This window comes from Pantherophis guttatus, chromosome 2 (genome assembly GCF_059756535.1).
Source record: "Pantherophis guttatus breed Tessera chromosome 2, ASM5975653v1, whole genome shotgun sequence".
In the NCBI taxonomy this organism is placed as follows: Eukaryota; Metazoa; Chordata; class Lepidosauria; order Squamata; family Colubridae; genus Pantherophis; species Pantherophis guttatus.
The window spans coordinates 148,074,737-148,092,062 of record NC_142064.1 but is presented as its reverse complement, the minus strand read 5'-3'; the positions used below and the strand labels follow the sequence as shown (position 1 = coordinate 148,092,062).

At 36.8% G+C, this 17,326-nt stretch overlaps 1 protein-coding gene across 15 annotated transcripts in view; it reads right to left on the bottom strand.

Moving 5' to 3' along the window:
- The window catches only part of HELZ (helicase with zinc finger), a 135,682-nt gene that overhangs the window by 60,340 nt on the left and 58,016 nt on the right, over nucleotides 1–17,326 (bottom strand). For 12 of the 15 annotated variants that reach the window (XM_034412646.3, XM_087886982.1, XM_087886984.1 and 9 more), the window contains exons 8-11: nucleotides 16,313–16,420; nucleotides 14,902–15,199; nucleotides 11,273–11,540; nucleotides 6,062–6,395 (exon numbers count right to left, since the gene is read on the bottom strand). In XM_034412646.3, coding sequence (XP_034268537.2) covers nucleotides 6,062–6,395; nucleotides 11,273–11,540; nucleotides 14,902–15,199; nucleotides 16,313–16,420 — 1,008 coding nt within the window. The remainder of the gene's footprint in view (nucleotides 1–6,061; nucleotides 6,396–11,272; nucleotides 11,541–14,901; nucleotides 15,200–16,312; nucleotides 16,421–17,326) is intronic. The other 3 variants (XM_087886990.1, XM_087886988.1, XM_087886989.1) reach the window with 1 other exon arrangement.

Sequence of the window (17,326 nt, the reverse complement as noted above, 5' to 3'; positions counted from 1 at the left end):
TTTTTCAATTGATTAGAAAGTGACACTGTCAGTTTCCATCAATGAAAATTCGTTTATTACAATCTGTACATGAAAATTGTATATGAAAGTTCTACTTGACAGCCAATCAGCCACTACATTCCTACAGAAAGGAGATAGAGAAATCATTTCATGTGTATAGAAAAATATTTTAAAAGTGTTTAATGGAAGTAAAATTTGTTCAGAAACACAGGGACAAGTTTTCCATTACATCCTCCAATATCAGATGACAGTAAAATGTCTGCTATTAATGATATCAATCAACACTCTACGGTAGGTATTACCATATCCTGGAATTCATTCATAGCTTTCTATCTTTTATATGAAATTTCTAAATAAATAATTTTAATATGATATTTTTATATTACAAGAAATGGGCTTTCTAATTTGACAGTTGATGAATTTTTTTTATAAAAGAACAAACAAACCTCTGATGGGCAAATAAAACTGAGTTATAATTTTTTGGTGAAATGTATAGAAGGAAATAAGGACAATTTGTAAGAAACAGCAGAAATCAAGTATTTAAAAATCACTAATTTGTTCATAGGTTGATACAAATTTTAACTTTTAAATATTAAGAACTATCTGATTGTGATGGGTCGGACATGATTTTGCAATCAACAACAAAAATACATAGTAAAGTTTAAAATAAATAATTAGAGCTGTGAAACAACATATCCACAAACACAAATAATGAAAATCATTTCCTCTTGTAGGAATGAAATAATTCTAAATGATCCCAATTCTATGGGATAAAATTAAAACAAAAACAAAAAAAAAAGTGTTCCAAAGAGGAATGCTAAAACTGAAAAAGTGTTGATTGCCATTAATCCAGCTAACTCAAACAGATGCAGTAGAGTAAGTTCTCTTCTGCTTCTCACAGTTTTAAAAAAAGCTAAGAAAATACATAATCTTAACGGAACTATGCCATGGCTGTTAAAGGCTTTAAACATCATTTACATCTTTTGTACAGATTTGAGAAGTAATCAACGCAGTTGCTCTATGTTCCCTTCAAGTAATATAATTTAATTGATGAAATCATTTTGAATTGGTTAATGTATCTAGACATACATTAAAGGTGGCCTCATATATACGATTCACAGTAAGAAAAAAAACCTAGGTAGTCCATGGAAGGCAAAAATAAATACAGCACATAGGGTTTTCTAACATATACAGAATAAGTGAAGAACCACTTTTATGTAATGTGTTTCACTACCAACCTAAACATGGACTAGGGATGACATGATACCAGTGTTCTGATATCTCAGGGGTTACCACAAAGAAGAGGAGTCAAGCTATTCTACAAAGTACCTGAGGGCAGGACAAGAAGCAATGGAAGAAAACTAATCAAGGAGAGAAGCAACCTAGAACTAAGGAGAAATTTCCGGACGATTAGAACAATTACTCAGTGGAACAACTTGCCTCCAGAAGTTGTGGCTGCTCCAACACTGGAAGTTTTTAAGAAGAGATTGGAGAACCATTTGTCTGAAATGATATAGGGCAGGGCTGTCAAACTCACAGCCTGCGGGCTGGATGTGTCAGGAGCTGGCCACGCCCACACCCGTTTTGGCAAGGGGGAGAAGCCACGATACATCACGTGACAACGACGTGACAACATGATTTTGACACCCCTGGTATAGGGTTTCCTGACTGAGCAGGGGGTTGGACTAGAAGACCTCCAAGGTCCTTTCCAACTCTGTTATTCTATTTTATTTTAAATTTTAAAAACCCTCATACAGCACTGAAAGATCATGAAGAATTTTTCTCATTCATCTCATTATCAAAAATAGGCCTATGATTCTTAATATTCAAAAACTACATTTTCAAACATTTCCAAACATCATCATCATCATCATCATTATTTTATCAGTTATGAAATTATTAGGCTTGATCTTGATAATTTATTATTTTAGGAGACCTATAGATTTATTTTTAATAAAGATCTGGTAAACATGCTATTGAGTCTAAGATCAAGAATGGGTCTGATCTCATATAGGATCAAATCAGGACTATATAGATCGACTGCTTTTGGGCACTTATCTACCTCCTCTAATGAAATAAGTTGAAATGTACCCTGTAAATGAAGATGGCTGCAGCTATCTCCTCCATCAGAATTACATTACATTTAATTGTATTCAAATTGGAGCTGTCCGATGTTTAATTTGATTATCAGAGGTTGCAACAGCTTTTATTGAACTGAGAACTAAAGAGAGAACTGAGCTACTTCAATCATGATAATGAAATAAGACGTAGTTGCCATTATTGTCTAGACAGATTTCCTCCAAAGTATTTTCAGTTTTCTGCAAAACAAACTATTTCTCCCATAGCGCTCTATCACTTGCCCCAAAATGCAATTAGTGTTATCACATTTAGCAAAATGGACACTTACTGAGTACATTGTCTATCTGTTTTTTTTTCTTTTATTATACAAAGAAACCATTATTATGTATTAGCTTAGATATTATAATTAGGCATTTATACAAAAACTCCTTCAGAAGGATGTCTGCATTTTTGAATTTTTAATGCTATTTTCTATTCTTTAAAAGTTATGTTGTAGGGCAAAATATGTGATATAGCACAAATGTACCAGAGGGCCATTATTAATTAAATATCTCCTGGTGTTCCTGCAAAGGAAATCTTCTTATTAAAGAAAAAGCATCTTCTATGGTTGCATTTCAATTGTGAATCATTTTCCCACAGAAGGTATTATGCCATGGATGAAGACATTTTAATTTTCCTAAATTTCCAAGTTTAAGCTCTTTGGCTTTTCTCATACTAGTTTTATTTTGATTCTCACACTAGTTTTATTTTGACACTCTTTTAACAATTTTAGGGTTCTTTCTGCTTATTTTAATAGTTTAAAATAGTTTCATTTCCTTTTATTTAAGAAGAGTGTCAAATAATTTTTGTTGAAAGAAAGCATGGAAAATGCTAAGTAAAAGTACTTTTGATCACCAAAACAAAAATAAGCTTTTACAATTCTTTAGCATGTGGAGCAAAAGATCTGAAGCCATAACAATAGAGCCATTAAAAGCACACATACACACACATACACAAGCACACCTTGAGGGGTCTGTCTAGAGAGGACTGCAATTTGTCACATTCCCACTTTGATAATACACAATAATGTCTACCTTTTCAAGGGGGATGGAAGTTGTTCACTCTTAAGTACAGTGAAGAGGTTGATAAGACACACCATTTAAAGCAGTTTCAATGACTCATGCTAGATATCTGGAGCAAAAAGTGTTGGTGAGCATAGATGACAGTTAAAGGAACAAACAGCAGGGTTATAGACAGAATTATTTTCAAGAGTTTGGATTTCCAGGCAAAAAAAATGAAATCATGGATGGTCCTGTAATCAATAATCTGCACTTGTGCCGATTTTGAGCCTTGAGGATAACAGATTCACTTGAGTCAACCCTGTGGTTTTTCTGTATCAGAACAGATTTTTAACTGGGAAATAAAAGGCATACTTTCATTTTTAAATGCCAATGATTAATTTGGACCATTAAATTTTATTACCTATAAAAACAAACATAAAAATTCAACTAGATACTTATTTATGTCCAATATGATGAGATAATTTCAAAGCTCCATATATTTCTTACAGTCCAATTAGAAAAAAACTAAGGAAGATGAAGCAGTGGTTTTGATGATATTTGCTTATTCAAATTAATAAGACAAATTTTGTTGAACGGTTAAGATGTCAGGCTAGGAGTGGAGAAATTTTAATCCATCCTCAATCATGGAAGCTCACTCGGACTTTGGATCTGTTATTATCTCCCAGAGCAACACAACATCATAGGTTCCAATAGAAGAGATGATGTGTACTCAAGCTTGAATTGTGGAATCCTTTATATTCTCTCAGCTTAGCTTACCTTATTGAATAATGAAGCTTTTGTAAGCAAACAACCAAGCCAGAGAGTACCAAGGCCTCCTCAGTCTCAGAATAACAGAACTGGAAATCCAACTTCCTGTTCAAGCAGGAAACCCTATACCATTTTAGACAAATGGTTGTCCAATCTCTTCTTAAAAGCCTCGAGTGTTGGAGCACTCACAATTTCTGGAGGCAGGTCATTCCACTGATTAATTGTTCTTACTGTCAGGAAATTTCTATTTAGGTCTAGACTGCTTCTCTCCTTGATTGGTTTTCATCCATTGGTTCTTGTCCTGCCTTCAGGTGCTTTGGAGAATAGGTTGACCCCTCTTCATAGGGTTGTTGTTCTGGGGAAAATATGTCTCATGCTACACTTAATAATAAGTGTACATTAAATAAAAATGCTAATAAGAAGACCATATTGGTGCTGGCCCATGACCATAATAAAAATTGATGAAGATTGAAGATGACACCATGCAGGTATGCTCACAACTAGACACTTTTATTTAAAGCTAAAAAAACAAATGTGATGCTTTCCTTGAATACCACGTTGGCCATTCTGCCCTGCTATTTACACCTGATTGCAACAACTATCCAAGTTTTTACAGATGATACTTCTGTCCCTGTTTCATAATACCAAGCTTAACCCGCAGCAATAGTTCTGATAAGGCATTCTACACATATCTTTTGAACCAGAAAAGTCATGATTCTACCAATTGTTAACCTAACACAAGCACAAAAATAAACTTCCTTTATTCTTTCCCAATTGATTTTACAGCATTACAAATAAGCTCTTCCTTGTCTTCAGATCTCCCTTTAAAATACTGTATTGGTTTCAGATATACCATGCAGCAGTGGTGAAATATTCCCCAGTTTGCAACCGGTTTGCTGCCCGTGCATGCGCAGTGCATGCCAAACACATGCTGCACATGCATGCACAGTACGTGCCAAATGCACGCTTCGCACGGAAAAAGGAGGCTTGGGAAGGTAAGTAGAACGGGGGGGGGAAGCTGTACCGCGTGATTTAGATTCACTAGAAAGCAGGATTTCCTGCTTTCTAGCTATTTAATTGCGCAGCACAGCTGATCGTCGGAAATACCAGTTCTGATGAACTGGTAGCCATTTTTTTACTACTAGTTCGCCCAAACTCGGAGAGGGCGCGCAATCTGGGAGTCCTCCTGGATACGCAGCTGTCCTTGGAGGAACATCTGACGGCTGTAGCCAGGGGGACCTTTTGTCAGGTTCACCTGATTCGCCAGTTGCGACCCTTTCTTGATCGGGATTCCATGTGCACAGTCACTCATGCCCTCGTCACCTCTCGCCTGGACTACTGCAATGCTCTCTACATGGGGCTCCCCTTGAAGAGCACTTGAAGGCTCCAACTGGTCCAGAATGCGGCCACGCGGGTAATTACGGGAGCTGCATGGTGCTCCCACATAACACCGCTCCTGCACGAGCTGCACTGGCTCCCAGTGGTCTTCCAAATGCGCTTCAAGGTGTTGGTTACCACCTTTAAAGCGCTCCATGGCATAGGACCTAGTTATCTTCGAGACCGCCTGCTGCTACCGACAACCTCCCATCGACCCATGCGCTCCCACAGAGAGGGCCTCCTCGGGGTGCCATCAACCAAACAATGTAAGCTGGTGACCCCCAGGGGGAGGGCCTTCTCTGTGGGGGCACCTACCCTATGGAACCAGAGATAAGGAGAATCCAAGACCTCGGTGCCTTCCGTCGTGCCCTTAAAACTTTCTTTTTTCAGCAAGCCGGGCTGGCTTAACATATTTTTAAATATTTTAATTGGTTTGTCTTTTTAAACTGGGGCCAAATTAATATATATTCTTTTAATTGTTTTTAATGTTTGTACTGTATGTTTTTATCTGGCTGTACACCGCCCTGAGTCCCTCGGGAGAAGGTGCGGTATATAAATTCGAAATAAAATAAAAATAAATAAATAAACCGCTAGTTTTTATCACTACCGGTTCACCCAAACTGGTGCGAACCGGTAGCATTTCACCACTGCCATGCAGATATCTATGTTGGGACTGAAGTCACCAGGACTCCAAGTATAGAAAGAGTCAAAAGCATCCAAAAAAGATTTCACTCTAAAACATAATAAATATAAATATATTTTTTTTAAAAAGTAAAAAAGATTTCACCCCAACATACCTGCATTTCACAATCTGCTCGAAGGTTAAGCTCTTCACAGCAGTCCCTGGATATTCTCAGAAAGATATATTCCTTTGTTTTTTCTTCAATAATTGCTTCGTATACTTTCTCTTTGGTTCCTTGGGTCAGCCCTGACTTCTCTTTAGTGATCGGTAATAAATAAACAGCATTGACTTTGGTCATCACCAGTCGCCCTGCTAAAGTATCTTCAGAAAGGGTTTCGGTGAGTTTAAACCGTCCAAAAAGTTGTCCATTTTGGGCATACTTTGCACCCCCAGAAACACCAGTAAGCATGAAGCTGGCCACAATCTGCAACTGCACTTTGATGTTAAACCTAAAACAGAAAGCACAGTTAATTCCAAAAAATGCTCCTTGTAACAAACGATTAAAAAAAAAAAGTCAAAACAGAGTTTTGAAAAATCTATATTCAGAATCTTTTTCAACTGTATGCTCGGCATCTCCTGTTAAATTTCAGTGGTCTAAACAATAACTTCAGAATAAATTGTGGGTTGTTGTGGTGACTTAGGAAATAGGATAGGTATGATAGGTATTTTTTCCAATAACTATTTGCTCCACTGACATGACTTGTTACAATTATTTTTCCATAAAATGGGAGATGTATACAGATAAAGACTATTATGTTTTTCGTACTCAATATATAAATGTTAATATGTTATAAACTTTTCTTTTAAAAATTTTGTGACTTGTATTGTCTCCATTGAGCCACAGTGGCGCAGGTGTTAAGAGTGCAGTACTGCAGGCTACTTCTGCTGACTGCCGGCTGACTGCAATTTGGCAGTTCAAATCTCACTAGGCTCAAGGTTGATTCAGACTTCCATCCTTCCAAGGTGGGTAAAATGAGGAGCCAGATTGTTGGGGGCCATATGCTGACTCTGTAAACCACTTAGAGAGGACTGTAAAGCACCGTAAAGCGGTATATAAGTCTAAGTGTTATTGTTATTCCAGCTCTGCTACTGTAGGCCCAGATCTCAGAGACATGGAATCCCAAATCCAAAGATACAAAAGGCATGACTGCTTTTAGACAGGGACAGCTTTTATGGCTCTTGTTCTGGTTACATTTTGTTTGGATCATTGTTAGATGCTTTATATATGGATGCCCATAATGATCTGGAGAGGACACACAGTACAAAACATGACCCTCAGAGCAGTGGTGAAATGTAAAATTTGTTACTACCGGTTCTGTGGCGTGGCTTGGTGGGGGGTAATGTGACTGGGTGGGCATGGCCAACTTTTTTTTTTTTTTACTTTTAAAAGCATTTTTTTTACAACCTCTTCGGCCGAAGAGGTTGTAAAAAAATGCTTTTAAAAGCCTCTGACGATCCCAGCTGAGCCACGATCATCAGAGGCTTTTTTTTTAACTTTTAAAAGCATTTTTTCGGCCAAAGAGGTTGTAGAAAAAATGCTTTTAAAAGTAAAAAAAACAGCCTCTGATGATCGCGCGGCTCAGCTGGGCATGGGCGGGGCGCAGGGATTTTTGCTACCGGTTTTCCGAACCACCCGCCGCCATCGCTACCGGATCAGGCGATCCGGTCTGAACCGGGAGCATTTCACTCCTGCTTCAGAGCCTGAAGGGACAAAGGAATCATGCAACCCAGCCTGAAATAAGTGCACTGACTGTCTATTTGTTTCCAGATGCAATCAAGGAAAGCCTTTCCCTGCACCATGCTGTCTGTCTCCTTAGGAGCAGGAAAGGAGGCTCATTCCACCTTCAGTGGAAGATTATGAAGTCATGACATAAGATACAGTTTTCTCTGTGTGGGGTTCTAATAATAGGTTCACTTAAAAGGCAACTAACATCAACACTATCATATTTACACGTTAGCTCCCTTTTACCAGGTATTGTCAGGTGCAAAGAATCAGGACCATTCGTAAGGGTGCATCTTAAATGATTTATTGAAGCCTATACACAAGAATCTGGTCAACTAAAGGTCAGCACTAAATTGGCACTGGATAAGAGCCAACTGATTTTAAGGGGGCGGCTGGTCTTTTATGGCAACACAAAGACTCTAAACTGATGATGCATTTAACTACACCCTCCAACTATGCCTGCTCTTCTTTATTTATGTACTGTACGCTTATAGGCAGTGTAATGAGTGAAGATTGTTTCTATATTTTATTAGTTTTTATTGGAAAAAGATTGACTGAGCTGGGGGAGGAGTCAAACGGGGAATTATTCTGGAATCCCCACAGGGGGATAAGAATTGAATGCTGTTAAACCTTATCTAGTCTGACCCATGCACAAGCCATCAGTCTAAGAAGATTCCTGTGTTATAGGCTTGAGCAATAAAACATCTAATTGAGATCTTCACACGTGGATCTGATTGTTCATGCCTGACAGTTTTATTGATTTTATTAAGGATATTTAATTACATTATTTATTGAAAATAGCTTGTTATTTCTTTTAGCCTTCATATCGCAATCTTGGAATACAACATTAAGTTATAAAATTAATTAAATTATAAACTAAAATAAGGCCATGGGAGCAATTACTGAAAAACACTTCAACAGAGCTAAAGTAATGTGCCCTCAATATGTTAGATTGCTCTGTAATAATTTACGTGTTATATCAATTAGTTATACAAGAAAGCAGTATGCATTGTCTGTAAATCAGTAAAATGCTTAATGCTTTAGATCAGGGGTGCCCATGGAGTTGGCCTGGAAATATCAAAGCACCGACCTGTGGTGACTCTGCCAGGCAAAACGGGCCGCGGGGGGTGCGTGCGGCCCCCCGCGGCCCATTTTCGGCCTCAAAGGCCTCCAGCAGCACTCTGCTGGCCAAAAACAGGCCGCGTGGAGGCCTTCTGGGGCCTCCACGCGGCACGTTTTTGGCCAGTAGAGTGCTGCTGGAGGACTAGATTGGACTGGATTATAATTATGTGGCCTCAAATAAGTGCCTGATCTGGATAGAAAACAAGCAACATCCTATGTTAATACTACAGTTTAATGCCAAATTTTATATACTGTAGGTCCATTTAATCTACAATCAACAATCTATGTGTAAGCTGACACCAGCATACCACTGGATTTACCATAAATGAATGAGAATTATATTTCTCCTTGTACAAACTTTAGTGACTGCTTGAATCTAAAACCCTCATTTTTAGGACAATGGTCTTCAGAACAACAAAATGTTAGCGGCTTCATTTCAAAATAATAACAAACAGGAACATAATGTTAGCTTTCAGTTTAAGACTAAAGGCCTATCCAGCATTCTATTTTCAAAAATGAGTAACTAGATGTCTCACAGAAGCCCACAAACAAAAAGTGAAGGTTCTTTTATGCCATTGTTCCTGAGTAAATGAAATTTCTGGGCGTTCTGTATTTCCTGATCTATAATACCTTAGAGTGGCAAAGACATAGATAAAATCAAAGAACTTTCTATAGGTTATATTGTGCTGGCAGTAAAATGTCACCAATAAAGAAGAATATTTGTAGCTCAGGGTTGGCATGAGGGGTCCTTGTTTGCTTGTTTTTTTCCAGATGTTTCACTACCCAAACTAGCAGCAATGATCAGCAGCAATGATGATGTTACCTAATTTGGGTAATGAAACATCTTCAAGAAAACAAGTAAACTCAGGGAGCACCAAGGACCCCTCAAGCAAAATGTCAATCAAGAGATTAAAAAAGTAGAGGCAGAACCAGGACGCAGTCCAAACAGAGGATGGAGCTGTAAAACTACTAAATCCTAACTATAAACACTGATTTCACAAACAGAAAAAATGTTAAAATACTCAATGCCCCAAAAGTACTGTATATTGGATTAAAACAAAAAATAGCTTTATACATTTTCAAGTGCATGCAATTCTTTGCAATGCTGATTGGGACAAAAGAGTAAGCTCCAATAACAAAAAGGAGAATAGGGTCTATCTTGTATTGAATAAAGCTTTCCAATTCTTTTTTCTCACTGTGGCTTCTCCAATCATCTTCTGGAATGACAAAGCGTGTAATACTGGGATAAATAGCAATAGCAACAGCACTTAGACTTATGTACCGCTCCAAAGTACTTTACAGTATTCTCTGGATGGTTTACAGTGTCAGCATATTGCCCCCAATAATCTGGGTCCTCATTTTACCGACTTCAGAAGGATGGAAGGCTGAGTCAACCTTGAGCCCGTTAGGATCGAACTCTAGACTGTGGGCAGAGTTAGCCTGCAATACTGCATATCACCAGCACTCTAAAAAATAAAATAATATTTTATTTATCCTAAACAGAACTCACTGAAGGGCTCAGGAAGACCAAGGAACTATAGGTAGTCCTCGATTTACAACTATTCATTCAGTGACCCTTTGAAGTTACAACGGCACTGAAAAAAGTGACTTATGACCATTTGTCACACTTACGACTGTTGCAGCATCTCCGTAGTCACACGATCACATTTCAGATGCTTGGCAACTGGTTCACATTTATGACATTTGTTGTGTCCCAGAGTCATGTGATCCCCTTTTGTGACCTTCTGACAAGCAAAGTCAATCGGGAAGCCAGATTCACTTAACCACCATTTTACTAACTTGACAACAGTGGCAAGAAAGGTCATAAAATGGGGCAAAACTCACCTAATTATTATCTTTTGGGCTCAGCTGTGACCATAAATCAAGGATTACCTGTAAACTGCAGCGAAGGAGACAGAGCAGTCCAACTGGGAAAAGTCACTTCTGCTCATGTACAAATTCCTAAAACCAAACTATATGCTCTTTGCTAAGTAAATTTTGCATCATTTCAAAAACTGGAACAGAACAATTAAACAGCAATAGTAATGCATGCCTTTGTAAGCACTGAACTGGACTACCGTAATATATTCTACAGGTGGCTGCAGTTGGTGTGAAATGCAATTGTCTATCCATTAATAATGTGTGAGAGCTATTATAATCATGTTCCATATCTGCCTCAAGAATAACATTGACTACCATTTTGCTTTTGAGTGCAAATTCAAAAGTGCTGATCATTACCTAAAAACTCTATACCAGGAAGATGTTGCTGAAAATCCTTGCTTTTCAGGAGTTACAGCAACAGAGGCTGGGAAACATAGATTCAAATACATTTTTAAGAAAGCTGTTAAAATTTTGTTTTTCAGGAGAATTCCCAAGGAGTGAATTTTGTTCATAGAAAAAGCAGCAGGTAGGATATGCTAATTTCATTTGCAACAGTCACATCAATTGGCTAAACAGACATTAAGCAAAACCACCACTTACTTGCTGACTTCTTTATACTGCGCTATTTCCTCAATATAAAGGAGATCATGTAGTCGTGACTGATAATTACTCTTGGTCAATGATTTATCCAAGACAGACTGTGTAAATAGCTGGTCAGCAGACAGAGGGATCTGATATCTGATCAGAAGGCTCTTGTCCAATTCAGTAGTCTCGTTTGGCTCAAATTCTACAATTGTCTTGGAAGTGGAATCCCAACGTTTGGCTGTGGTTAACAGTTGCTGCCGTGCATTCATCCGGTATTCAAGATCTATTTGCAGCAGATAAAGAAAATAAACAGATATGCTTACTAAGTTATATTTAAATAATCAACCTGCATATGGTAATAGATTTTTTTTTAAAAAAACTCAACAATTAACATCATCTCATAGGTGGATTAATGATCAAATTAAAATAATTTTAAAACATTAGGGTATAGAACTTCAGATATCAAAAAGCAATTTTATTACTGGTATGCATTAAATTATTTCATAGTGTCTGAAGGCCTATGGAAACAAACATTTTTGTTATTAAACTATTAACAGTTGGTTTTAATGTTTATTATTTCATTGCACTCTTATTTAATCTAGTAAAGTTATGAACACTAATTGCTTGCATGTTCTTTTTCTGTGTCTAAAACATATTATCATAATGATACACGAATTGTTTTTATATTATGCTGGGGAATCAAGATATAAATACAATAGAAGTATGATTTCTAATTCTTGGAATCTTCGCAACCCTATAATTGCTCACATTAAAACTTACAATAGACTCTATCCATACTTTTGATAATGGTAACTGAAAGGATTGGCAGATTGACAGGAATTTTTAACCTTAAAAGACATACTTAGAATGTCTTACAGTGTTCATACTGTAGCTTTATTCTACTAGAATTACAAACATGACATTGCCATATCAGAAACCAAATCTGAGAACAGCTGTGCATCATATGCTTAACAGAGTTTTGTTTTTAGTTTCCAACTGACCACCAGTCCTGGGTAGCCATATATATACAGGTAGCCCATGACTTACAATCACAATCGAGCTCAGAATTTCTGTTGCTAAGTGAGACAGTTGTTAAGTGTGTTTAGCCCCATTTTATGATCTTTCTTGCCATGGTTTTAAGGGAATCACTGCAGTTGTTAAGTTAGTAACAGGCCTTCTCTGTGGGAGCCCCAGCCCTATGGAACGAACTGCCCCCGGAAATTCGTAAGATCTCCGACCTCCGGGCGTTTCGCTGCGCACTGAAGACCATATTATTCCGCCAGGCCGGACTAGCAACACAATAGTTTTTAAATTGGGATATTTAAATTTATTGGGGTTTTAAATCTGAGCCACTTTATTTAATTATTTTAAATTTTATATTGTTGTTTTGTTTGTGTTTTTAAACAGGCTGTACACCGCCCTGAGTCCTTCGGGAGAAGGGCGGTATAGAAATAAAATTATTATTATTATTATTATTATTATTATTATTATTATTATTATTATTATTATTATTATTATTATTGTTGTTAATTGAATCTGGCTTCCCCATTGATTTTGCTTGTCAGAAAGTTGCAAAAGGTGATCTCATGACCTCGGGACACTGCAACCGTCATAAATATGGGAACTTTGCCAAGCAGCCAAATTTTGATCATGTGACCATGGGATGCTGCAGTTGTCATAATTGTGAAAAATGGTCATAAGTCACTTTTTTCCATGCCATTGTGACTTTGAAAGGTCACTAAACAAATGGTTGTATGTCGAAGACTACATGTATTTTCATGAAATTTTGGAATCCCATTTAGGTAAGCCATGAGCAGAATTGCAAAAATGCTAATGATAATCTCCATATAAATTGGTTGATAAGTAAAATAAATAAAATGAATCTCGGAGTCCTTCAGTAATGTACTTCCTTCCATCCTGAATGCTGAAGGAGACAAGGCCAATATATATATATTGCTGCTTTGTGTGCCTAACTTGCTTCTAAATTATATATGATATAATTAATATATATATATATTTTAGGGATATATCCACAATTACACGGGAAGAAACCCGAAATATTAACTACACACACACACACACACACACACACACACACATATATGTGTGTGTGTTTTCTCAGGTTTTCGCGGGTGTTTGTATGTAGGTCTTTGGTTATTCGGGTCTTCTCCCACGTAAAATTGGAAGTGTCTTGGCGACGTTTCGACGAAGTCTCATTCGTCATCTTCAGGCTGGTGTTCTCGGCTTCGTGCTTCCAGAACGATATGATATATTATATCATATATAATTTAGAAGCAAGTTAGGCACACAAAGCAGCAATCAAAAGTCAAGATTGATGATTCCTCAGTACAGTAACTTCTTTTTCAATGAAAACACTGGCATTGACATGGAATGATACCCATCTTTATTAGCTTGATTAACAACGTTAGACTAAGACAAGACAAGCTCAGTTTCGCATCCATTTTCAACCAAGAAAATTCAGTGGCAAAATTCAACTTTATCTATTTTAAAGTCAGCCCATTTAGAGTTCCTCTTCTCACCATCCAATTCCCTTTCCATTTGTAAAGCATGTGACTATATAAATCAATTGCTTAATCTATAGGAGGGGTAGAGAAATTGGTACAATCTGTTGGTACAATTTTGAACTTCTTTACTCTAAAGATTCAGCCAGATGTCAATTACAGAGGTTTAACCCAAAACATCTAGAAAGTACTAAATTTATCCTATGCTTGAGGGGTAGATAACAATGAACCTAGATATCTGGTATGTATGTATGTATGTATGTATGTATGTATGTATGTATGTACGTACATACGTATTACATCCTGTTTTTATTATTTTTATTAAAAAAAATCTCAAGCCAGCAAATATATCTAATATTCCTTCCTCCTCCTATTTTCTCCTATGAAATGAGTTGAGCTGAAAGAGAGTTATTGGTCCAGCTAGCTTTCATGGCTAAGGTGGAACTAGAACTCACAGTCTCCTGGTTTCTAGCTTGTTGCCTTAACTATATAACTAACCTGGATATCTGAGTTATTACAGACATTGTACATGACACAATACTTTATTATTATACTTATTTATAGGTATACTTGCCTCTGAATACAAAAAGTGGCAGAACCTGGAGGTGGAGTTAAAAGAGGGATCAGTTTAGAATCCCTGCATAGCCACAAGCAGTCCAGCCTTCTTTGAATTAAATGGACCCTTATCTAACTCCACACAGTTGCTAATCATGAGTTGGGAAGATTCCTGTGCATAGCTGTTCAGCAATAAATCAGTTTAAGTGGACCTTCACATGTGAACCTGGTCTTTTGTACCTGATAGTTTAATATGTAACTCAAATGCCACTGATAAAGGAAAGCCCTCACATACACAATTTAACAATGATTCAAAATGTTTTTAATATGAAGTTTAAAAGAACCTTCCTGTATTCAAATTATATTTAAGATTATATATATTACTTCCCCTGACTAATGCACTTTGCATCCAGTACCCCAAATAATTGTTTATATGCAACTTGTCCGAATACTTACTATTATTGTAGGCAACCTTCCCAAGGCTATACACCTTATAAGTAAATTTGGGGCTGAAAAAGATTTCATAAATGTACAAATTTGTTTTTTTAATGAAACTGCAAATCATACCTTCTGTTGAAGCAGCATCAATCATCACTCGTTGCATCAAAACTGGTTCAGTCCCAAAATCAAATACCACAGTTTGACGAAAGGTTCCAAAGATTTCTGTACTAAAAGCTACACTGATTTTGTACACTGAATGATCTGTTCCATTCTGGGTCATCTTTCCTCCAACCCATTCCTGACAGATTTCTGGGACTTCTTGATTTATTTGGGTGGTGCTGTCTCCAGCTGATATTGCCATGATACTAAAATGAGGACGATGCGCATCATAAAGGAGTGCCACTCGATACAGCATTCTTGCAGGCTGCGAAGGAAAAAACTTCTAAGTAATTGAGGTATATGTTCCTTCTGTCCTTCCTTCCTTCCTTCCTTCCTTCCTTCCTTCCTTCCTTCCTTCCTTCCTTCCTTCCTCACATTTATACAGCCACACATCTCACAAAGTGTGACTCAGGGCAGCATACAATTAAAAAAATGAACCACATATGCCTATCTATATATCCATTTATATATCTATCTGTATCTATATTTATATCTATATAAAATTTAAAAGACTAAAAGACATTATCTCTGGTGTTATGGAACATGTACCATATATATCAATAATTCTCTATTTCCATTAGCTCCCCAAGCGTTTTGACATAGCCACGTTTGAGGGACTTCCGGAAGGCTATCAACACATATTGCAATGTAGTGGTGATATTTCTATATCTCTACACAGAATACAACTATTTCCTGCAACTTCAAAAACACTTTATTTGTAAAACTGTATGTTTTCTTATTTAATCAAGAAAAAAAAATTGAAATGTTACATTATAAATGGTTTTGGAAAGGGAGAAGTGAGAAAACTCTCTCAATAATAATTTGCATTCAAATGATAGGTTAGAGTTCAATGTTCTTCCCATAAATGGAGGGATTTTATACTGATCTGTAAAATGGCCCAGAAACATGGAGAAGCCAAGTTTACCCCAAACCACCTTCAAAATGACTGTCTTCAGTGTTATACTGCATTAGTTCATGATTCTTGGCTCCGCTGATGTCTCCATGGCCTAATGAAATCTATTTTCAGCATTCAGCTGAATTCTAAACCATTTAATAAGATTCTGCTTTATAAATAGGAGGCAAAGGCAAAGCTAGTAAAGCAAGCCCAAATCACCAAAAAAAATCTATGAATATATAGATATTTAGATATTTTTCTTAAATCTCAGCAGTAACTGAATGTAGATATTCAGGTAAATGTTAAATGTGGGTTGAGTTTTTTCCATTGCAAGTTTTTATCCCACAAACTAAATTTGGCATATAGTAGCCCCAAGAACATGCAAATTCTAAAAGAGAAGTTGTTTAAAATCTTAGGGTTAAGTATCTATATTTATGTTCCAGCAATGAACTGATTTTTTTTTAAAAAAAGACAGAATCCTACCTTACATGTAAGAGCAAAAGTCCACATCTGATGTGATTTTTTGGTGGTGACAGTAATTGATAATTCAGGGTTATGTTCAACTCTTACTCCATCAAGACATTCACTGAGCTAGAGAAAAAGCAGTGTTAGAAATTTCATAGGATAATAATAGTGCTGGAAAAATAATTCTGGGTTTAACTGAAGACCTATTCGTTAGTAAGACCAATGTGAGTGAATGGTCAGTTTATCAACTAATATTTTATTATAGTTATACTATATTATAATTTATTCTCAGTGCAATATTTTTTTCAAACATTTCTGGAAGCATTTTCAACTTGAAACAGTCTGTTTTGCACTTGAAATAAGTTTCAAACTTGAAATGAGACATTTTGCAAAAAAAAAAAAAATCTGTCCTTGAAACACATCAAGATGAAATATTTTATGCAAACGTCCGTTAATGCAAGTCTCCATGCATGATTCACACATATTTTTATTTTGTGGGCCTTCAAGCCAGTCCTGACTCCTGACGACAAAATCCCTGTAGTTTTCTCGGCAAGATTTTGGAGGTGTTTTGCTTTACCTCCTTTCTAGGGTTTAGAGAGAGTGACTGGTCCAAGGTTACATACAGTATATACGGTACATCCAAACAATTGAGAAAACACTCAATGTTTCTTAATGGGCATCTGAAATAAAACTAGAAGAGAGGGCTGCATCAATCTAATACAGCACCTTAACTTCCATGGAAGACATACACACAAGAGTCACAGTTGTTTCAATCACATAATTTTTAAGCTGCATGCTAAAACCCTACAATTAAATTCTGTGGTGACATACTATCAGGCTCTGTAGGATTTTATTTAGGACATGATACAAAAGACATACAGCTCAAGAAGTACAGTATTCACATACATAATGAATAACAAAAAGACTGTTGGAGTAATAGAGATTATATATATACTTGGGGAAATGAAGCTGCCCATAAACTGAGTAGCACAAAAATGACTATATTTCAATAGGCCTCTGGCATGATTAGCA